This window comes from Salmo trutta, chromosome 8 (genome assembly GCF_901001165.1).
Source record: "Salmo trutta chromosome 8, fSalTru1.1, whole genome shotgun sequence".
In the NCBI taxonomy this organism is placed as follows: Eukaryota; Metazoa; Chordata; class Actinopteri; order Salmoniformes; family Salmonidae; genus Salmo; species Salmo trutta.
This window is the reverse complement of record NC_042964.1, coordinates 25,540,485-25,564,670: the sequence shown is the minus strand read 5'-3', so window position 1 is coordinate 25,564,670 and position 24,186 is coordinate 25,540,485. Positions and strand designations below refer to the sequence as shown.

At 46.1% G+C, this 24,186-nt stretch overlaps 1 protein-coding gene across 4 annotated transcripts in view; it reads left to right on the top strand.

Annotated features, from left to right (window-relative positions):
* Positions 1 to 21,278, top strand: part of nhsl2 (NHS-like 2) — a 141,061-nt gene extending 119,783 nt beyond the window's left edge. For all 4 annotated transcript variants that reach the window (XM_029760642.1, XM_029760643.1, XM_029760644.1 and 1 more), the window contains exons 3-9: positions 10,663 to 10,811; positions 11,195 to 11,414; positions 13,321 to 14,708; positions 17,550 to 18,698; positions 18,968 to 19,235; positions 19,530 to 19,674; positions 20,182 to 21,278. In XM_029760642.1, coding sequence (XP_029616502.1) covers positions 10,663 to 10,811; positions 11,195 to 11,414; positions 13,321 to 14,708; positions 17,550 to 18,698; positions 18,968 to 19,235; positions 19,530 to 19,674; positions 20,182 to 20,521 — 3,659 coding nt within the window. In that variant the 3' untranslated portion in view covers positions 20,522 to 21,278. The remainder of the gene's footprint in view (positions 1 to 10,662; positions 10,812 to 11,194; positions 11,415 to 13,320; positions 14,709 to 17,549; positions 18,699 to 18,967; positions 19,236 to 19,529; positions 19,675 to 20,181) is intronic.
* Positions 21,279 to 24,186: the final 2,908 nt, after the last annotated feature.

Below are 24,186 nucleotides of genomic sequence, written 5' to 3'. Positions count from 1 at the left end.
GCAGCAGGACCGCTACCTCCGCCTTTGTGCAAGGAGGAGCAGGAGGAGCACTGCCAGAGCCCTACAAAATGACCTCCAGCAGGCCACAAATGTGCATGTGTCTGCTCAAACGGTCAGAAACAGACTCCATGAGGGTGGTATGAGGGCCCGACGTCCACAGGTGGGAGTTGTGCTTACAGCCCAACACCGTGCGTTTGTCATTTGCCAGAGAACACTAAGATTGGCAAATTCGCCACTGGCGCCCTGTGCTCTTCACAGATGAAAGCAGGTTCACACTGAGCACATGTGACAGACGTGACAGAGTCTGGAGACGCTGTGGAGAATGTTCTGCTGCCTGCAACAACCTCCAGCATGACCGGTTTGGCGGTGGGTCAGTCATGGTGTGGGGTGGCATTTCTTTGGGGGGCCGCACAGCCCTCCATGTGCTCGCCAAAGGTAACCTGACTGCCATTAGGTACCGAGATGAGATCCTCAGACCCCTTGTGAGACCATATGCTGGTGCGGTTGGCCCTGGGTTCCTCCTAATGCAAGACAATGCTAGACCTCATGTGGCTGGAGTGTGTCAGCAGTTCCTGCAAGAGGAAGGCATTGATGCTATGGACTGGCCCGCCCGTTCCCCAGACCTGAATCCAATTGAGTACATCTGAGACATCATGTCTCGCTCCATCCACCAACGCCACGTTGCACCACAGACTGACCAGGAGTTGGCGGATGCTTTAGTCCAGGTCTGGGAGGAGATCCCTCAGGAGACCATCCGCCACCTCATCAGGAGCATGCCCAGGCATTCTAGGGAGGTCATACAGGCACGTGGAGGCCACACACACTACTGAGCCTCATTTTGACTTGTTTTAAGGACATTACATCAAAGTTGGATCAGCCTGTAGTGTGGATTTCCACTTTAATTTTGAGTGTGACTCCAAATCCAGACATCCATGGGTTGATAAATTGGATTTCCATTGATTATTTTTGTGATTTTGTTGTCAGCACATTCAACTATGTAAAGAAAAAAGTATTTAATAAGATTGTTTCATTCATTCAGATCTAGGATGTGTTATTTTAGTGTTCCCTTTATTTTTTTGAGCAGTATATAATAATTTCTGCCCTCCAAATTCATATTCGTTATATAAATAGGCCCTTTTAATTTTGACAGGCTTGCCATACCAAATAAAATAGAATCTTTTTTGTTCATATAATTTAAAAAGCAGGTCGCTAGGTGTAGGCAAAACCATAAGCAAATAGGTAAACTGTGATATGACTAAAGAGTTCATCTTGGGTGATTTTTCCACAAATAGACAGGTATTTTCCTTTCCATGGTAGCAAGATCTTACTTGCTCTGAATTTAGCATAAGCATGTTTTGGTGTCAATCTTATAGCTTTTAATGGGCAAATATTAGCATGGTTATGCTAATTAAAGCAGGATTAAATGAGCTTTCCACTGGAATGCTAATGCTATGCTAGCCTGAGGGGAAGACTGAGTCTGTGTCCCAAATGTCACCATATTCCCTAAATATATTGACACATTTCCATACAGGATTTACCTCAGTGTTTTTCCCAAAAGGCTCAGACTTTTCCATCTATGCAAACTGGCACCCATGTCTCACTGCGCCATGGCTCATTTACGCCTGAGGTACTGACCTGTTGCACCCTCTACAACCACTGTGATTATTATTTGACCCTGCTGGTCATCTATGAACGCTTGAACATCTTGAAGAACAATCTGGCCTTAAAAGGCCATGAACTCTTTTAATCCTGGTTCCTCTCTAGGTTTCTTCCTAGGTTCCTGCCTTTCTTGGGAGTTTTTCCTAGCCACCGTGCTTCTACATCTGCATTGCTTTCTGTTTGGGGTATTAGGCTGGGTTTCTGTATAGCACTTTGTGACATCTGCTGATGTAAAAAGGGCTTTATAAATACATGTGATTGATTGATTGACACTGCTCTCACTTGGGGCCAAAGCCAGGCCACTGGTACTTTTCAGCTATCATTTGCATAACACAGGCTAACTGTGAACTGTATCATCTTCTCACAAAGCAACTGTTTTGATTATGCAGAGGTTGTTGATTCTTCTCTTCACAAGTCTTCACTGTCAGCCAGAGTAAAGGAAACAATTTCCCTAGTATAACATAAGGGTGTATAGACTAGTGCAATACTGGTGTTACAGTCGACAAGCAGCATACTGTAGCCCGATGGGTCCTGGTCAAAAGTAGTCCACCATAGAGGGAATAGGGTGCCATTTGAGATGGAGTCAGTGTTAAGCTGCTCAATCATGTCTGGAGAGAGAGTTGCTGTTCTTGAATCCAACTAACTCACTTTCCTCCAAATCTGCATATTTAGAGACAAACATCTAATCAGTGGTGGAAAAAGTACCCAACTATCATACTTGAATAAAAGTAAAGATACCTTAATAGAAAATGACTCAAATAAAAGTAAAAGTCACCTAGTAAAATTCTACTTGAGTAAAAGTATATGGTTTAAAATATACTTAAGTATCAAAAGTAAAAGTATAAATCATTTCAAATTCCTTTTATTAGGCAAACCAGATGGCACCATTTATTTTTTATTTATTTACGGAAAGCCACGGGCACACTCCAACATTCAGACATCATTTACAAACAAAGCATGTGTGTTTAGTGAGTCTGCCAGATCAGAGGCAGTAGGGATGACCAGTGATTTTGACTATTTTCCTGTCCTGCTAAGCATTCAAAATGTAACAAGTACTTTTGGGTGTCAAGGAAAATGTATGGAGTTTAAAGTACAATATTTTCTTAAGGAATGTAGTGAAGTAAAAGTTGTCAAAAATATAAATAGTAAAGTACAGATACCCCAAGTAGTAATTTAAAGTAGCTTTACTTATTAAGTACTTTACACCATTGCATCTAATTGAGATGAACTTTTTTTAAATATATTTTAAATATATTTTTAAAAAGACTTCTATACTATCTGGCATATAATACTCACCTGTGCCCCTTGCAATACCACCATTTTATAAAAACTCTTATTTTGTTGTTTCTATATCATGATTAATTAATTCCTACATTTACAGTGGCATACTTGTCTGTACCTTTTTGCTGCTGGTGTCAACTCACATTTAGAGCAGCCTTGGATGAGAATAGGCACTCTTTTGTGTTTTGTGATGTTGAAAGACTGAGACTGCAGTCTGATAGATGAGGACAGATTCTTCTACTCTCAATAGCAAGACTAATACATTAAACAGAATCACTGGCATAGATTTTTGTTTTTGATTTTTGCACCACAAAGCAGATTTATTGTAGCCTGATCCCAGATCTGTTTGTACTCTTGCCAAATCAATTGCTCATTGTCAAGCCAAATATTTTTTCCCATGCAATCAGAATCACCTTTATTTGCCAATTACATTTACACATACCCAGAATTTGCCTTGGTGAGAAGGTGACAAGGAATTGACATCATAACATTTTGTATTTCTTATGGATCCCCATTAGCTGCAGCCAAGGCAAAATTAAGACAGTTATACCATTTTAAATACATTACAATACATTCATTACAGAATTCTCAACACACTAAATGTGTGCCCTCAGGCCCTTACTCCATTACCACATATCTATAACATAAACAGACTGGCACTCAGGCTAGATTTGAGAAATGAGTGTAATGGTGCCGGTGGAGATGGCTGCCGTTTTACGGGCTCCTAACCAATTGTGCTATTTTGTGTGTTTTTTCACGTTATTTGTAACTTATTTTGTACATAATGTTTCTGCCACCGTCTCTTATGACTAAAAAGAGCTTCTGGATATCAGAACAGCGATTATTCACCTCGAACTGGACAAAGATTTTTTTCTTTAACGAGTCGGACGCGAAGGATTTACTCCACATACCTGACCAGGCCCAAATCCCCTTAATTCACGTGAAGAGAAGACGCAGATACAGGGGACGCGGGTCCGGGTGCCTTGTGAGAATTTGTTGGCGAGTGGGTAACCCGCCTCTACCATCCATCCTATTAGCCAACGTGCATCATTGGAGAATAAACTGGATGAGCTCCGTTCAAGACTATTCTACCAACGGGACATTAACAACTGTAATATCTTATGTTTCTTTGAGTCGTGGCTGAACAACGACATAGATAATATACAGTTGGCTGGTTTTTCTGTGCATTGGCAAGACAGAACAGCTGCCTCCGGTAAGACAAGGGATGGCGGTCTGTGTCTATTTGTCAATAACAGCTGGTGCGCTAAATCAAATATTAAGGAAGTTTCGAGGTTTTGCTGGCCTAAGGTAGAGCATCTTATGATAAGCTGTAGACCACACCATTTACCAAGAGTTTATCTATATTTTTTGTAGCTGTCTATTTACCACCACCAACCGATGCTGGCACGAAGACCGAACTCAACAAGTTGTATAAAGCCATAAGCAAACAGGAAAATGCTCATCCAGAGGTGGCACTCCTGGTGGCCGGGGACTTCAATGCATGGAAACTTCAATTAGTTTTACCTCATTCCTACCAGCATGTTACATGTGTAACAAGAGAAGAAAACATTTTCTAGACCACATTTACTCCACACACAGAGACGCATATAAATGTAACGCTCGTCGTCGGGTGATAAGGAAGCGGACCAAAGCGCAGCTGGGAGCGAACACATGTTTATTTAGACACAAATAAACACGTTACCAAAACAGACAAAGAATAGACGAAACGTTAACTTGCTCAAACAAAAGAGGCAACAACCCACAAACATCGTGGGGGAAAAGGAACTTAAATGTGATTCCCAATCAGACTTCACAAGCGACAGCTGTCTGATTGGGAAATCACCCCCGAGCCCAACATAGAAATAAAACACAAAGAAAGGCTATAACCAAAACATAGAAAATAAAGCATAGAAATGACACACCCTGACCAAAATAGCAGAGTTCACCTGGTCAGGGCGTGACAATAAAGCTCTCCCTCACCCTGCATTTGGCAAGTCTGACCATAATCCTATCCTTCTGATTCCTGCTTACAAGCAATAACTAAAGTAGGAATTACCAGTGGCTCGGTCAATACGGAAGTGGTCTGATGACGCAAATGCTAAGCTACAGGACTGTTTTGCTAGCACAGACTTGAAATATATTCCGGGACTCATCCGATGGCATTGAGGAGTATACCACATCAGTCACCAGCTTCATCAATAACTGCATCGATGACGTTGTCCCCACAGTGAAAGTACGTACATACCCCAACCAAAAGCCATGGATTACAGGCAACATTGGCACTGAGCTAAAGGGTAGAGCTGCCGCTTTCAAGGAACGGGACTCTAACCCGGACGCTTATAAGAAATCCTGATATGCCCTCAGACGAACCATCGAACAGGCAAAGCGTAAATACAGGACTAAGATTGAATCCTACTACACTAGCTCTGATGCTCGTCGGATGTGGCAGGGCTTGCAAACTATTACGGAAGCCCAGGTGCAAGCTGCCCAGTGACACAAGCCTACCAGACGAGCTAAATTACTTCTATGCGCGCTTCAAGGCAAGCAACATTGAAGCATGCCTGAGAGCACCAGCTGTTCCAGACGACTGTATGATCCCCCTTGCCATAGCTGAGTAAGACCTTTAAACAGGTCAACAGACAGTTTATCAGGACATAAACTCCGAGCATGCGCTGACCAACTGGCAAGTGTCTTCACTGACATTTTCAACCTGTCCCTGGCCGAGCCTGTAATACCTACATGTTTCAAGCAGACCGCCCAAGGCACCTGCCTAAATGACTACTGACCAATAGCACTCACGTCTGTAGCCATGAAGTGGTTTGAAAAGCTATCATGGCTCACATCAACACTATCATCCTAGACCAACTCCAATTTGCCCCAACAGATACACAGATGATGCAATCTCTATTGCACTCAAGACTACCCTTTCCCACCTGGACAAAAGGAACACCTACGTGAGATGCTATTCATTGACAACAGCTCAGCGTTCAACACCATAGTGCCCTCAATGCTCATCAGTAAGCTAAGGACCTTGGGCCTTAACACCTCCCTCTGCAACTGGATCCTGGACATCCTGACGGGTTGCACCCAGGTGCTAAAGATAGGCAACAACACATATGCCACGCTGATCCTCAACATGGGGATCCCTCAGGGGTGCGTGCTTAGTCCCCTCCGGTACTCCCTGTTCACCCATGACAGCGTGGCCAAGCACGACTCCAACGCCATCCTTAAGTTTGCAGATGACACAACGGTGTCGTCGGTGATCAGGCCTACCACAGACAACGATGAGACAGCCTATAGGGATGAGGTCAGAAACCTGGTCGTGTGGTACCAGGACAAAAATCTCTCCCACAACGTGATCAAAACAAAAGAGATGATCGTGGACTACAGGAAACGGAGGCCCAAGCACACTCCATTTCTCATTGAAGGGGCTGTAATGGAGCAGGTTGAGAGCTTCAAGTTCCTTGGTGTCCACATCACCAAGAAACTATCATGGTCCAAACACATCAAGACAGTTGTGAAGAGGGCATGACAATGCCTATTCCCCCTCAGGAGACTGAAAAGATTTGGCATGGGTCCTCAGATCCTCAACAGCTGCACCATCAAGAGCATCCTGACTGGTTCCATCACTGCCTGGTATGGCAACTGCTCGGCCTCCGATCGCAAGGTGCTACAGAGGGTAGTGTGTACAGCCCAGAACATCACTGCCATCCAGGATCTCTATACCAGGCAGTGTCAGAGGAAGGCCCTACATTTTATTAACATATCGAATGCGCGACTCGAGCTGGCAGCATTCTGAATCATTGCTACTCTAACTTCCGCGACTCATACAAAGCCCTCCCCCGCCCTCCTTTTGCAAATCTGATCATGACTCCATTTTGTTGCTCCCTGCCTATAGACAGAAACTAAAAAAGGAAACGCCCGTGCTCAGGTCTGTTCAACGCTGGTCCGACCAATCGGATTCCACGCTTCAAGATTGCTTCGATCAGGTGGTCTCGGATATGTTCCGGATAGCCTCAGACAACAACATTGATGTATACGCTGACTCGGTGAGCGAGTTTATTAGCAAGTGCATCGGTGATGTTGTACTCACGGGGACTATTAAAACCTTCCCTAACCAGAAACCGTGGATTGATGGCAGCAGTTGCGCAAAACTGAAAGTGCGAACCACTGCTTTTAATCATGGCAAGGCGACCAGAAACCTGACAGAATACAAACAGTGTAGCTATTCCCTCCGCAAGGCAATCAAACAAGCTAAGCGTCAGTATAGAGACAAAGTAGAGTTGCAATTCAACGGCTCAAACACGAGACGTATGTGGCAGGGTCTACAGTCAATCACGGATTACAAAAAGAAAACCAGCCCTGTCACGGACACCGACGTCTTGCTCCCAGACAAATTAAACAACTTCTTTGCACGCTTTGAGGACAATACAGTGCCACTGGTACGGCCCGCTACCAAAACCTGTGGGCTTGCTTTCACAGTGGCCAACGTGAGTAAAACATTTAAATGTGTTAACCCTCGCAAGGCTGCTGGCCCAGACGGCATCCCTAGCCACATCCTCAGAGCATGCGCAGACCAGCTGGCTGGTGTGTTTACGGACATATTCAATCAATCCCTATCCAAGTTTTCTGTGCACACATGCTTCAAGAGGGCCACCATTGTTCCTGTTCCCAAGAAAGCTAAGGTAACTAAGCTAAACAACTATCGCCCCGGAGCACTCACTTCTGTCATCATGAAGTGCTTTGAGAGACTAGTCAAGGATCATATCACCTCCACCCTACCTGATACCCTAGACCCACTCCAATTTGATTACCGCCCCAATTGGTCCACAAATGACGCAATCTCAATCACACTGCCCTATCCCATCTGGACAAGAGGAATACCTATGTAAGAATGCTGTTCATCGACTACAGCTCAGCATTTAACACCGTAGTACTCTCCAAACTTGTCATTAAGCTTGAGACCCTGGGTCTCGACCCCATCCTGTGCAACTGGGTCCTGGACTTTCTGACGGGCCGCCCCCAGGTGGTGAGGGTAGGAAACAACATCTCCACCCCGCTGATCCTCAACACTGGGACCCCACAAGGGTGCGTTCTCAGCCCTCCCCTGTACTCCCTTTTCACCCATGACTGTGTGGCCATGCACGCCTCCAACTCAATCAAGTTTGCAGACGACACTACAGTGGTAGGCTTGATTACCAACAACGACGAGACAGACCTGCAGGGAGGAAGTGAGGGCCCTCGGAGTGTGGTGTCAGGAAAATAACCTCACACTCAACGTCAACAAAACAAAGGAGATGATCGTGGACTTCAGGAAACAGCAGAGGGACCACCCCCCTATCCACATCGACGGGACAGTAGTGGAGAAGGTGGCCCATCCACACATCAACGGGACAGTAGTGGAGAATGGCCCATCCACACAGACAGCGTGGTGAAGAAGGCGCAACAGCGCCTCTTCAACCTCAAGAGGCTGAAGAAATTTTGCTTGTCACCGAAAACAAACTTTTACAGATGCATAATTGAGAGCATCCTGTCGGGCTGCTCCACCCACAACCGTAAGGCTCTCCAGAGGGTAGTGCGGTCTGCATAATGCATCACCGGGGGCAAACTACCTGCCCTCCAGGACACCTACACCACCCGAAGTCACATGAAGGCCAAAAAAATCATCAAGGACAACAGCCACCCGAGCCACTGCCTGTTAACCCCGCTATCATCCAGAAGGCAAGGTCAGTAAAAGTGCATCAAAGCTGGGACCGAGAGACTGAAAAACAGCTTCTATCTCAAGGCCATCTGATTGTTAAACAGCCATCACTAACATTGAGTGGCTGCTGCCAACATACAGACTCAACTCTCTAGCCACTTTTAATAATTAATAATTGGATGTAATAAATGTATCACTAGTCACTTTAAACAATGCCACTATATAATGTTTACATACCCTACATTACTCATCTCATATGTGTATATACTCTACTCTATACCATCTACTGCATCTTGCGTATGCCGCATGGCCATCGCTCATCCATATATTTATATGTACATATTCTTATTCATCCCTTTACACTTGTGTGTATAAGGTAGTTATTGTTAGATTACTTGTTAGATATTCATGCACTGTTGGAACTAGAAGCGCAAGCATTTTGCTACACTCGCATTAATGTCTGCTAACCATGTGTATGTGACCAATAAAATTTGATTTGATTTGAAAATTGCCAAAGATTCCAGCCACCCTAGTCTTGGACTGTTCTCTCTGCTATCGCACGGCAAGCGGTACCAGAGCGCCAAGTGTAGGTCCAAAAGGCTTCTGAACAGCTTCTACCCCCAAGTCATAAGACTGCTGAACAGCTAATCAAATGGCTACCCAGGATTGACCGGTACACCCTGTATATAGCCTCATTATTATTATTATTATTATTATTATTTTATTGTTGCTCTTTAATTTTTTACTTAGTAAATATTTTTTCTTAACTTCTTAAAACTACATTGTTGGTTAAGGGCTTGTAAGTAAGCATTTCACGGCAAGGTCTACACCTGTGTATTCGGCGCATGTGACAAATAACATTTGATTTCATGACATTACAGCAAATACAGAAAAACAATTGAGGTGATGCAATCAAGAAAGTCATCAATAAGTTATTACTTAAACTTTCATTCATTCCACATTCACTGTAAGGTTGTGATCAGTTCACCTTGAATAGTCTGAAGTTAACTGGGGATGTTATATTTGATGTTAGATGGCTAAGTTGCCAGATCTGTGTTGCTATAGCCAAACCAGAACCAGAACCAGACCTGACAACCACAGGCTCCCGGTAAGTTGGTCAACTATAATCAGTGGGCAGGTCTTCCCTCTTCTGTTAGGGGGATTTGCTGGGGTACATTGTTGATTGAAGTGGTATTCCATTATCCCCAGGCGACTGGCATTGCTAGGCAACCCTACACCGGGAGGAAGGCATCCATAATGTCCCAGAGAGCAAGTTCAATCACAACCCCCCCCCCAAAAAAAATACTGTCAGAAGGAGTTTGGTGGTGGGACAGGGCTTGGGCTGGTGGGTGGGGGGGACTGGGAGGGATATGGGGCTGCTGGGGTGAGTGGAGGTTTAGGGGAGTGGAGGAGTGTGTTTTGGGGGAAATGAATGGCTAGGGGGTTGTGTTTGGTGAGTTTTAAGGGGGTGGGTTGTGGAATGGTAATCGGTATGTTTACAATGGCCTGAGGTGGAGTCTTGCAGCTTCTAGAGAAACAGGAGGAGAGGAGGACAGGGAGGGAAGCAGGGGAAGACGGCGAGGAAGCAACAAGGGACACGAAAGAAAGAAAGGCAGGAGGAAGTAGAGAAAGTAGGTGGAGAGCAACATTCCCAAAGAGAGTGTGAGGAAAAATAGAGGGAAATGGGTGAGAGTAGTGAATCAGTGAATCATTGCACGAGGTGGACCCCACATTTTGTTCTCTTGTGTTAGATGTCCACTCCTCCAAGCCTCCACTTAGCATGTGGCTAACTAGTGTTCTGCTCCGAACAGACTTCAAGAAGCAGCTAATGGGATGGATGTTCTGCAACTTGACTAACTCTGAGGTTGCTGTGTCTTGTGTGTGTTTTATGTGCGTGCCCGTGTGTGTGTGTGTGTGTGTGTGTGTGTGTGTGTGTGTGTGTGTGTGTGTGTGTGTGTGTGTGTGTGTGTGTGTGTGTGTGTGTGTGTGTGTCTGACACCATGTGTATGTGTTTCTACCAGACTTTGAAGAGCAGCTGTATGACACCAAGCTAACAGGCCAGACGTTCCGCCACCCCACAGCTTCCTCCCAGAGTTCTGACGACACGTCCACCACCCTCAGTCGCTCCCCTGTCTCCCTCAACAACAAGAGACCCGAATTCATCTTCCTGGTAAATATTAACGCCTTTATTCATCTTCCTGGTAAATATTAACGCCTTTATTTGATTTAACTTGTACGTTAATTTACCTTTACTGACCTGTATTTCGTTCTTGTACAAATTGTAGTTATTGTACAAATGTTCTACAGCTGATTTTTAGGTGGTGGGGACTATGTATCTGGACATGCTAGCATATTGTTTGATAATGGAAATACATTTTTTCCATTGCCACGATTGAAGTTGACTGCTTGATTTCAAACAGAAAATTAGAGTTTCATGTCAATCTGAAACGTCACAACACAAATATTCTCTAGCATAGGAATCTAAGTGTAACTCCTTCCTTCCCGTCACCCCTCCTCCATCACCTACATCCTCTCCTCTCTCCTCCTCTTCAGCCGGCGTCTAAGGGGCAGGTGTGTGAGGAGGATGAGACCTCCTCAGTAAGTATCAGTAGGGGTACAGACCCGTCCCCCTCTCCCTCCCCGTCCCCCTGTGGGTCAGATCGCCCTCTAGTGGGGTGGAGCAGCACCTCCCTGGGACCCCCCGTGGCCGAGAAACCTCGTTGGCACCTGGGACGACGCACCCCCACTCACCTGCTATCCCTCGACGTCACAGGTAGGAGAGTGGGTTGTGTGTGTGTGTGTGTGTGTGCGGGTGTGTGCTTGTGTTTTTATTTTTATTTAATTTAAAATGAACCTTTAACTACTTTTATTTAAGCTACTTGTTCTGTCATTGGGGCAATGGCAATGGTGAGATGATGAGAGAGAGAGAGAGTGCAGCAGAAAACACACATGGATACAGCGCATCTAACTGGAAATCAGGTGCCCACCTTGTGCCCATCTAAAATACACAACACACCTAACCTTACCAACACACCTAGGGGTGCGAAAGTGTGCGTATGTAAGCATCACTGCGTACCGAATCTGAATTGTTTATCCTATCTATTTGGTTACATTCTATCTACTCTATTTTCTGTTCTCTATTTATGTTTTGCGTGTGTGTGTGTGTGTTTCTGTGTGTGAGTGCGTGCGTTTTTGGTAGTATGCTCTGGTCAGCATAGCTGCAGCATTCTGACACTCACCCTCCAAACCTCCTCCTGGTTTTGGCATAGCAACTGCTTTGTCATTGGATGCCTCCTCTCCCCCTCATTTCCTATCCTCCCTCTCCTCCCTCTCCTCTTAATTCTCATCCATCTACAGAAGAGTATCTCACTCTCTTTCAGAACTCTCTCTCTCTCCCTCTCACTGCATCTATCTATCTCTCTCTCTCAATCTATCTTTTATTCTTCCCTTGCTCTCTCTCTCGTTTCTCCCCTCACTCTCATTTTCCCAGAATCTTTTTTTTGCTCCATCATTCTCCCTGCATCTCTCTCTCGCTCCATCATTCTCCCTGCATCTCTCTCTCGCTCCATCATTCTCCCTGCATCTCTCTCTCGCTCCATCCTTCTCCCTGCATCTCTCTCTCGCTCCATCCTTCTCCCTGCATCTCTCTCTCGCTCTATCCTTCTCCCTGCATCTCTCTCTCTTGCTCCATCCTTCTCCCTGCATCTCTGTCTCGCTCCGTCTCTCTCTCTGTGTCTCTCTCTCTCTGTGTCTCTCTCTCTCTCTGTCTCTCTCTCTCTGTGTCTCTCTCTCTGTGTCTCTCTCTCTCTGTGTCTCTCTCTCTCTGTGTCTCTCTCTCTCTTGTGGTGTCTCTCTCTCTCTGTGTCTCTCTCTCTCTCTGGTCTCTCTCTCTCTCTGTGTCTCCTCTCTCTTTCCCTCTCTCTCTGTGTCTCTCTCTCTCCGTGTCTCTCTCTCTCTGTGTCTCTCTCTCTCTCTCTGTCTCTGTCTCTCTCTCTCTGTCTCTGTCTCTGTCTCTGTCTCTCTCTGTGTCTCTCTCTCTCTCTCTCTCTCTCTGTCTCTGTCTCTCTCTCTCTGTCTCTCTCTCTCTGTCTCTCTCTCTCTCTCTCTCTCTCTGTCTCTCTCTCTGTCTCTCTGTCTGTGTGTGTGTGTGTCTCTGAGTTAGGTGTGTTGAGACTAGCTTGGTAAGGTTAGGTGGGTACCTGATTTCCAGTTAGATGCACTGTATCCATGTATGTTTTCTGCTGCACCCTCTCTCTCTCATCATCTTGCCATTGCCCCAATGACAAAACAGGTAGCTGTTGCCATGGCAATGCCCAGCTCTTCCTTCATTCCACTCCTCTATCCGAAAAAAGCTGCAGAGGGAGAGGGAAAGAGAGAAAAAGAGATGGCGAAAGAGCAAGTGAAATATATATTACAGGGAGAGTTGTTTTTCTCCTCCTTGCACTATTTTCATGAATGAATGTAAAGAAAGCAGACCAGACCTGAGATGACTGTGTAGAAGGTAATGAGTTAACCAATGTCTTTAAACAAATATGGTTTCATTCTTAATGTAGGCAAGCACAGGAAAACATTATTCTGATGTTAAGTGAGTCAGTATGCTTCCTCATTATCCATGAGACAACCTCTCTTTTTGTCCATGAGTAACTCAATAGTCTCTCCCTCTCTCTCTCTCTCCCTAGGTGAGGGTAAACTCTTGGGCGTAGACCTCCTCCAGGGATCCTGTTACCCCTCTCCGTCCCTGGGCTGCGGTGGAGGAGGCCAGCCCCGGTCTCTGGAGCCTGTCACAGACACCCCTGTCCAGCACATACCCCTGAGGAAGACCCATAGTGACCTGGACCCCAGCCTCAGCCTTCCCCAGTCCCCCAGGAACCCCCCTCCTACCCTGGGCACTATGGACCACTCTGCCGCCCTCCTCTGCTCCAACTCCCCCTCTCAGTCCTGGAACGGCCCCAAGGGCTCCACCTTCTCTCCGGGAGCCTGGAACGAACCCTATAGTTATAGTTTAGCTGCAAGTCCGCTGGGGAAGGGCCCGGCGACCATGCCCAAGGGCGCAAGGATGGTGGGGATGGTTGGGGGGCAGGGTGGGGAGTTGATGTGCCCCTCTCAGACCAGTTTGGGACTCTCCGTGAGCTCGCAGTCTCACTCTAGTTCGTTCACGTCAATATCAGAACCTTCTGGACACAGGCACCCAGGCACCATAGGGATGATGATGGGGAGGCGGAGCGAGACAGAGGGGGCGGCGGCTAGCCCCACTGAGGAACGGAGTGGTTCGGAGAGAGGGATGGGAGGAGGAGAGAGAAGGGAGAGGTCGGCGCGTTCTGTCGCCGCCGCCAATGCATTTAAGTTCCGTGAGCGTTCTCTTTCTACGCCGACGGATTCCGGCTCGTTCTGCTCCACGGATAACATCTGCGGCGGGATGTACGGCGTTGGTGGACCATCTGGAGCCGGTAATGGGACAAACGGGAACGGTGGCAGCGGTTTAACAGAGATGCACCACCCCCACCACCATTACCCTCGCGGCGAGGGGGGTGAGAGGGGCGAGAGCTACGCCCTCTTCTACCCCAGTGGGAGCTCCGAGGATGGGAGCAACAGCATTGACAACATCTCCGTAACTGACGGCAACTTCCCCCCAGACGGTCGCCTACGGTTACGTTCTCGCTCCATCTCGCTGAAGAAGTCCAAACGCAAACCCCCTCCGCCCGTCCGGAGCGTCTCGCTCATGAAGAATTTAGGGGACGCCGAGGGGCGCGTGCATGGCCACAACGGAGGCCACTACCGGGATGGCCGCCCAAAATCCCTCCACATCCCCCGGGACCACCTCCAGGACTTCCAGCCAGACTTCCTCTTACCCTCCTCCTCCTCCCTCTCCAAGACTGATCTGGAGGAGCCTGAGCTGGGCCACGGCGGCGTGGACGGACCCCCTAGCCTCGAGGTCCAGGGACCAGACCCAACAGAGCTGTCCTTCCCAGCCCACTGGCAGCTGGAGGAGTGGAAAGCTTCTGACCCCTACAGGTCGTTGTCTGGGTCTAGTACAGCCACAGGGACAACTGTTATAGAGTGCATGAAGGTAAGAGAGTCTCCTATACACTAAGGGCCCTCTTCAGACTTGAGATAAGTCAAAATTTGACTTTCCATGTTAAGTCTACTTATCTCAAGTGTGAATAGAGCCATTAGCCCTTACCTTAGTCACAGGTTTTTGGTATTTTACTGTATGTACTGTCTATATCAGGCCTGGACAAAGGCCGGCCCCGGGAGTCGTATGCGGCCCGCGACCTGATTAAATACTACCCGCGGAATTATGCTCAGATCACATAAAGAATTTGCGCTAGTAAAGTTTTGAAAAATGTATTTGTTATTCAAATTAAAAGCCCAATGAATACTCACCTTTGTGTAATGATTTAACTCCCACCGCTTGTGGGACATTTATTTTGAAAGCACGTATAAATAACAACTGAACGAGGACAGAGAGTGACTGACAGGCTGACACATGTCACAGTTACAAATAGTAGCTAGCTAGAAATTGCTAAAAAATGAGTTTTTGTAGATAATGAATGTAGGGTGTTCCAGCAAGAGTGGACATCAAAATATGTATTTATTGAGGTATCAGGGAAAGCTGTGTGCTTTGTGTGCAAAGAGAGGATCGCTGTCTTGAAAGACTACAACTTGTCCCGACACTTCCAGACGAAGCATGCAGAGAAATATAGGAATATGTCTTCTGAGCAGAGGGCAAGTACATCGAAAGAGTTGCTTTCTCAGTTGCGAAAGCAGCAAGGACTTTTCCCAAAACTGCATTCGATGGTATTACGAGAGCTAGCTATGTACTGTCCCACAAAAGTGCTGAACATAGCAAGCCATTCGCTGAGGGCGAATCCATTAAAGAGTGTTTAATTGGATCTGCAGCAATACTTTGCCCCGACAAGGAAGAGCTGTTTGAAAATGTTTCCCTGTCAAGACGAACAGTGGTACGGCGTGTTGAGGACATCGCAGAGAATATGGAACAACAGTTGAAAGACAAGGTAAAGGATTTCACCTATTTCTCCTTGGCCCTGGATGAGAGCAGTGATGCATGTGCCATGGTGCAGTTGTTGATATTCTTACGAAGCATAACCCCAGACTTTGAAATTCCAGAGGAGCTTGCTTCAGTGCAGTCAATGAAGAGCACAACCAAAGGGAACGTTTTATCGGAAGAGGTTAATAAGTGTGTGACAAAGCTGAGTTTTGAGAAGTTATCCAGTGTGACCACTGATGGGTGCCCAAACTTGACAGGAAAAAACGTTGGCCTTTTGAAAAGGATACAAGATCAAGTAGCTGAGCGGACCCAGATCAGAAAATGATTTTCCTGCATTGCATTATTCATCAAGAGGTGCTCTGTAAATGTGTTCTGAAAATGAGCCGTGTTGTGGATACAGTCACTAAAGTGGTCAACTTCATAAGAGCAAAATCTTTAAACCACAGGTGGTTTGTCTCTGTTAGAAGAGACAGAGTCGGGTCATGCAGATCTCCCCTACCACACAAACGTGAGATGGCTGAGTTTGAGGAAGGTACTTAAAGGGTGTGGAACCATTTGTTTTGCAAATGAAAGGAAAATATGTGGATTTCCCTCAACTGCAAGATAAAGAATGGTTGGCTGATTTTGCCTTCACCGTGGACATCATGGCCCTCATGAATAAACTGAATTCCGAACTACAAGGGAAGGGCCTTTTTGCACATCAGATGTACAGCTTTGTCAAAGCCTTCAAGGGAAAATTACTCCTCCTGACCCGTCAAGTAGAAGCCAACAATCTCACCCACCTTCCGACACTACTAGTCTGTTCAATATCAGATGACCATAGGGAGAAGTATACATCGCTGCTGCGTGCTTCGAACGGTGAGTTTTCTCATCGTTTTGAGGATTTCAAAGTGTTGGAAAATGGCATGCTGTTGGTTTCCTCTCCTTTCACCTTCAATGTGGATAACGCTCCCACTGACCTGCAACTTGAGCTTATCGACCTTCAGTCTGATGCTGTGATTGGAGAACTATTCAAAACAATGTCACTGACGAGATTCTATGCATCTCTCGATGAACAAAACCTTCCAAAGATTAGGAGTCATGCTCAGAAGATGTTTGTACTGTTTGGGTCAACCTATGTATGTGAACAGACATTTTCATTGATGAAATATAACAATTCAAGGCACAGATCATCTCTTACTGACTCTCAGCTCTCAGCAATCCTGCACATAGCGACGTCAGAAACTATATCGGACTTCACTGCTCTAGTCAATGCCCATCAGAGACTTCATTCCTCACACTGATTGAGTAGTTTAAATGTAATGTTGAGCTCTCTCTCTTTTTGGTGTTTTTTCCGTGGTGCTGAATGCACAGTGTACTTTTCCCTCCGTGTAGTTTATTGCATGTTTAATAATGAAAATACCTACCAAAAGGAGAACATGGATGTGGTGTATTTCTGTGCATGTTAAAAAAGTACAATAAGTAGCATATCTGGTCGTGATTTACAGTGTATATATATTTGTCAACACAGTCATACACATGATGTATAATCCTGTAATATGATTCTGGCCCGCGATGGCAAAAATATATTCTTATGTGGCCCTCCGTGGAAAATAATTACCCAGGCCTGGTCTATATTGTGTAATGCAGTGCTGCCCAAACCTCTTCCTGAAAATCTACAGTCCTGTAGGCTTTCAGTCCAAACCGAACATACCTGATTCATCTAGTTAAGTCCTTGGTGAGCAGCTAATGAGTGGACTGAAAACCTACTGGACACTAGATCTCTAGAAGAGGGTTGGGCAGCCCTGGTTTAATGTAGGATTTGTTTCTGATGTACGACCAGGAAGATGATTTTCATGTTTTTAACCATTCATGTCTAATACATTTCATCTAATCACATTTAATTGAATCTAATCTAAGGTTCGGGGCAGCTCCGAGTCTCTCCTGGACTCCCCCTCCACCTCCAGAGCCACCTCCCCCTCCCTGCTCTCCGTTGAGGCAGAGTCGACCAAAGCTTCCTCCCCCTTCAAGCCACCAGGACTCATGTCCCCCTCCAGCGGCTACTCTAGCCAATCAGAAACTCCGACGCCCATCACCCCCTCCAACCAGGTGGCAGGAACACCAACAGGGCCCGCCTCCACGTTAGGGTGTAAGATGCGCCCCAAAATCCCAGAGAGGAAGTCTTCGTTGCCAGCTACATCACCACGGGACCCTGCCGCCCGATCGAGGCTGTCCTTCGAGATGCCGGTTAACGCTCATCTGGATTTGTCCTCCATCAAACCAAAACAGAAGGCCAGCCGGCGCCATTCTGACACGTCCACCGCCGCTAAGCCCGGTAAACTGAGTGCCGGCAGCCAGTCAACTCTCCCAGTGGTGACCACGAACGAGCTCCGGAACATCCGCCTGCGTTCTGTCTCCCGTACCGACTTGGAGGACTTGCTCGATGGAGCCTCTAATGACATCATTGAGGAGGAGCGGGGTCGCGACCTTTCCCCCCCGCCTGTCATCCCCGGTTGCACCCCCGGCCCCCTCGTTGCCCCCAAACCCAAACCCCCTGTGGCCTTCAAGCCTCCATTACCCAAACGCCCCCTCAACATCCTCCTCAAGTCCCCCTCCTCCTCCCCCGTCGCTTCCGACTCCCCCCCTGCCTCCCCTGTTGACCCTCCCCGGCCCATGCCTAACCCCAGCATCTACATGGTGGTAGGTAGGAAGCCCAAGCTGAAGAAAGCCTTCCCTCACATCCCCACCAGCCCCTTTAGACCCCAGGAACATCCCCAAACCTTCCCTCTCCACTACCCCCAGAGCCTCTACGATGCCCCCTCCTTCCCCCACACCCAATCCCTGTACGATCTGCCTCCGCTCCCCCTGCCCCAGCCCCTCCTGGAGGACCCCACCATGGAGCCGGAGTTCAACTCTGACTTGGAGCTCCGTCTTGGGCCTGAGGATGGAGGGTCTCTCCCCTCTCCCTGCAGTAACCAGGAAGTGCTGGAGACTCAGGATAAGAGCAAGTCTCTACCTAGCAGGATGACCATATCCTGTCTGGCTGAATTGGACAAGAAGAAACCCAAGGTAGGCCAGCTGAATGGGTTATGGTTCAATGAATGCCAAGTTTTTGTTCTGTAGTCAGTCAGTCAATTCACTCACTCACTCACTCACTCACTCACTCACTCACTCACTCACACACACACACACACACACACACACACACACACACACACACACACACACACACACACACACACACACACAGTATATTGTCTGCATGTATTTACTTGCTACATAGCACATTGTCCTTTGGTTAACATGTACACTCTACTAATAACAAATCTCTCCCCAAGGTTCCTCCGCCGGTTCCAAAGAAGCCCAACGTCCTGCTTCTTCCCTCCAACGGTACCACCGACAGACAGGGAACACAGACAGACAGCCCTGCCGCTCTCCGCTCTCCCGTTGGCGCGTTCCCACCAGAAGAGATTCCCGGGAAAGAGGAAAACCAGGAAAATTACCTGGGAATGGGAACGGATGAGGAAAGCTCCATGGAGTCTTCATTACAGGACTCTTCTTTAACGGACGTGGAGGGGACGCTCAACATTACAGAGACAGGCAGAGGTATGTTTACAATGTTATGATGGAGAATTAATAAATGAAAATCAATTTAGCTGGAATTCAGATCCTGTCAGGAGTGAAAGTATTACAGTGCAAAACTTCCTTTCCAGGTTCACTCCAATTGTAGTTAAAATGTAACTGGTTACCATTGCAAATGAAAAACCATAACTACCAATATTGTTTTGATTGGTCATTAATTGTTTTCTTCGTTTATTGATTGATATTCGTTGATAGAAATGTTTCTTGTTTTCATTGGTCAGTTGTTAGAGAGTAACTGACCAATCATATTGTTTCCAGGTGATGATGCGGAGAGTGTTGAGGAGAGCAGTTCGGTCGTTAGTGACAAGACGGAACTCCACATCACAGAGGAAATGGATGATGATGTCAGAGGACACACACCTACCACACACACCACAGAGGACCTGTTCACCAAAATACACAGGTATGCCAATACACACACACACACACACACACACACACACACACACACACACACACACACACACACACACACACACACACACACACACACACACACACACACACACACATTGGTTTTACTATCCTTATGGGGACCAAACAATTAATTCCCATTTAAAAAAAATAACCTTAACCTAACCTTAACCCTCACCCTAAAACTAAACTTAACCCTAAATATAAATATAACCCTAATTCTAACACTAAACCTAACCGCTAAGCCTGAAAAGGCTTTTTCCTTGTGGGGACCGGCGAAATGTCCCCACTGGTCCGAATGTTACTTGTTTTACTATCCATGTCAGGACTTCTGTTTCCCACAAGGAAAGTAAAACCAAACGCCACACACACACAAACACACACACTCCACCAAGGACAGTTACGCTAACTCACACACATATTTATAAAAAAAATAATAATTCTAATGCGTTTAACATCTTCTCTCCTCTTTTCTACTCTTCTCTCCTCCCTACAGGTCAAAAAGGAAAGTCCTGGGCCGTAAGGAACCAGGGGATTCGTTCGGCAGTCGCCAGAGTCTGGTCTCCCCGGTGAAGCACAGCACCAGTGGTGGTGACATCCGAACCCTGACCCTGGGCTCGACCCCGCGCTCCACCTCGCGGAATGACAACTTCATGGCCCTGCTCCAAAAGAAGGGCAGCAAGTCCAGCACAGGAGGGGCCAGAGTCTCTGCCATGGAACTCCTCAAGAGCACAAACCCCCTCGCGCGACGCGTCACAGAATTCTCGACCTCGGCGGACGGAGGAGGGGATATGACCACCGGGAATAATGGAACCAGACTGCCTCGGGACCAATGAGAGTCTGAACCATAATGGAACCAGACTGCCTCGGGACCAATGAGAGTCTGAACCATTGAATGTTTTTAAACCACTTGTCCCAGGTCATCCTCTCTCTCTCTCTTATACTTACTGTAGCCTTACCAAGACCAAGAGATCTCCTGAGAAAGTAGAGGTTGAATCTAGTTATAGATGACCACTTTTTGATGGAGAAAGGAACGTCCAACCAGACCACTCAACCACTGATTGACCTTTCGTGAACGTTTATTAGCTGCTCAGTGGTTGGTCACAATGGTCATGAAAGGAGTTTTGTTTTTAACACCGTCCATTCCATCATAAGGGGTATTATTTTTTGGAGGTCTCCTTCAGTCTAAAGGAGAAAATTAGGACTTTTAACGTCATGCTTAAACACATTCTTTCGCTCGTGTTTTTACTTTGCTGTGTGACTGACAGTGGAGGAGAGAAAGAGAGAGAGAGAGAGAGAAACTATACTAGAGAAAGATTGATTGGATAATAGCCGATCTGGGAGTCTGACTATGACTCTCAATGATCTTTGTGGAAATGAATGAATCTGAAATATCCATGGAAACACCACCAGTATATACCGTATATGGTCCATGCAAACAATCATCAATATCTAAGCAGACAGATTACAGGCCTACTGAATAGACTGGGTACATCGCAGGCCTATGCTTGATGGTGACAGATGCCACACTAGTCTTTTGAAGACATGGTGTGAGTGTGTGTCGTATTTTCTGTCCCTCACACAAAAAAAAAACCTAAAAAGGTTCAAATCGAAAACATTCCACGGGAAGATTGACAGTTGGACATGGTACCAAGCCCCGACCCTTTATGTTTGAATCGAAGCACTTTGGCGACTGCGTACGGAGGTAGTTTACAACAACGAGGAAAACAACGACGCCTGTGTCATCCCTGTTATTCGTTTGTTTATGTTTATCTTTTCATACGAGATAGAAGGCCATATAAATGTTTTCTCAGATTGTATTTAACCTGTACAAAGATATACATGCATACATACCGTATAAACTGAAATATATCCGCTTGAACTGTTCTAACAGACTATGGAGAGCCACAGTGTATAGTAGTACTACTAACAGTAGTTCTACAGTAGTACTAACAGTAGTAGTACAATATTACTACAGTAGTACTAACAGTAGTAGTACTAACAGTAGTAGCACAATAGTACTAACAGTAGTAGGACAGAAGTACTACAGTAGTACTAACAGTAGTAGTACTACAGTACTATTAACAGTAATAGTACTACAGTAGTACTAACAGTAGTAGGCGACTATGTGATACACCTCACAGCACACACCAGGATCAAACCAACTGAACTGAAGGAGCAACGCCATGGAACACAAGCCCACGAACCCTTACCGACGGATCTCCCCACACTGCCGCCAGAGTGTATGTGTACTTGCTTGCGTGTGTGTGTATACAGGAAATGATAACCAAACACAGCAAGGGAGTTGTGAAAGATGGAGGGAACCCTGTGGATCTTTCTTAACAGAGAGTATGATACAGGGTTGGGTTTATTTAACAGGGTTTAGACTGGTTTCTGTTAGGACCTGTGTGTGTGTGTGGAGACAAGGGCTTCATTTATCCGCCCTAAGGAGAGGATTAAGTGGTCTGAATCATGTGGCTGTAGTCTTTGGAGTTTTCCGTGACGTTTTGGAACTGAGAGGGGATTCTGGACCTGAGGGGATTCCGTAACTGTGATTAGAACCCACTTTTCTAACAACCATCACAAAACAAACAGAGACAGTCCAGGAATACAGCTAACCATCCATCGGCCATATTGAAAAATGCATCACCCTCTTCTTTTTGCCCTCTCCACATGTTTTTTTCTCAAACTGTCCATTTTGTGCAGTGGTGATGCCGCAGCCCTTTCCTCTCGTCCACTCTCCCTCTCTTCTCGTCCTCCTTCCTGGCAGGAACACATACTCCATCTGTCTCTCTCTGCCCATAGAGTAGCCCCCCTCCTCTCCTCATTTCTTCGTCCTCCCCTCATCCCTCCCTCCGTACCCCTCCCATTCTTTCTGTGCATCTGAGCTTCACGTTCACGGACGACACAGCCTGAATGTCAATGATTGCTAGTAAGGGAAAAACGGATGCCGCGTTGGTGTTGTGTTCAAGAGCGCTACGTTCAAATTCATCTTTCAATCCACCCCTCTCTGTCAAAAATAAAACATGTTTTTTATCCTTCTGCTGCATTGTGCATCCGTCCATATATCCAGACCAAACCAACAATCCGTGTTACAAGGAAAACAAGAGGGTGGATTGTGTGAAAGAACACACAGAGACAGATGGAAAAGGGACAGTGTGTGTGAATGTCTGGATGTGTACTTAAAGGAAAGGATAGTGGACTTCTGGACCCACTCAGACTGTGAACACTGATCTTTAACCCATCCTCCTTTCACCACACTTTTCCAGAACCATTACGTTGGGGCTGTGCAAACCCTGGTGCTATTAAGCTACAGCGCCCCCCTATGGATGAAGAGTGGGAGCACACCCTGTAAGACTACTGCTCTGTCCCTCCAGCAACAACACAGAGATTCAACGACTCCAGATTAATATCTGGGTCCTCTTTTTGTTATATCGGTCATTCAGGAAACCAGAACAACTACAACAACTTATAAAGACAATGAAAAGAAGAAGAAAAAAAATGTAGATGAACACGTTATTAATAAATAGTCAAGTGACGCTTGTTTTAAATATTTAGTGAATGGAACTACAACAAAAAAAATAACTATGACAAAACTCAGTGTTAGTTTGCCTTGTAGTCTGGCGTGATGTTTAACCTTCTGTGTTTTCTACATAGAAATAGAATTACTAGAATGGACACCCCTATTTAAGTCAATGGGGCCATAATGTTTAATTCCTATGGTCAGAGGTTCTATGCCCATTCTACTGATTATATTCTATGTTTTTCAGCTACCTTGATATTACACTCCCTTAGAGGTATGCAGAGTTGTTACTCTTTCTGTTCTGAAGTACTGTAGTTATTATGGTTACTAAGGTAATGCTGTATACTATGGTTACTACAGTCATATACTGTGGCTATTACGGTAATACTGTATAATATGGTTACTACTGTCATATACTATGGCTGTTACAGTAGTGGTCGTCACTATTACTACTCTTGGCTGTACCCTTATATTGTTCATAAAACACAGGTACAACGATAGAGAGAAAGAAAAGAGGGAGAGAGAAAGAGTTGGAGAAAAAAAAGTAAGGAATAGATAGAGGACTTAGCCCAAGACCGAGGACGAGGCAGAAACACATTTTCACACACCGAGGCTAAATACTCACTAAATACTGTAACTCTGAATCCAGTTGCAGATTCCAGCTCTAGCCACAGAAATGGTTGCACAACGCCACACACTCACACACACACACACACACACACACACACACACACACACACACACACACACACACACACACACACACACACACACACACACACACACACAGAGAGGAAGAAATACAGATTTGTTCAGTAGCCTACAGTTGGCACATACAGTGATTTATTATAGTGGGTTCCACTCTCCAAACTCCAATCAACCATGTCTAGGAATGTGGTCGAGTATTACAGAGTATGAGGGCAGAAGAGAAAGAGGTATGAGGATAGGGGGAGGGAGAGAAGGTGGGTAACATTTCAC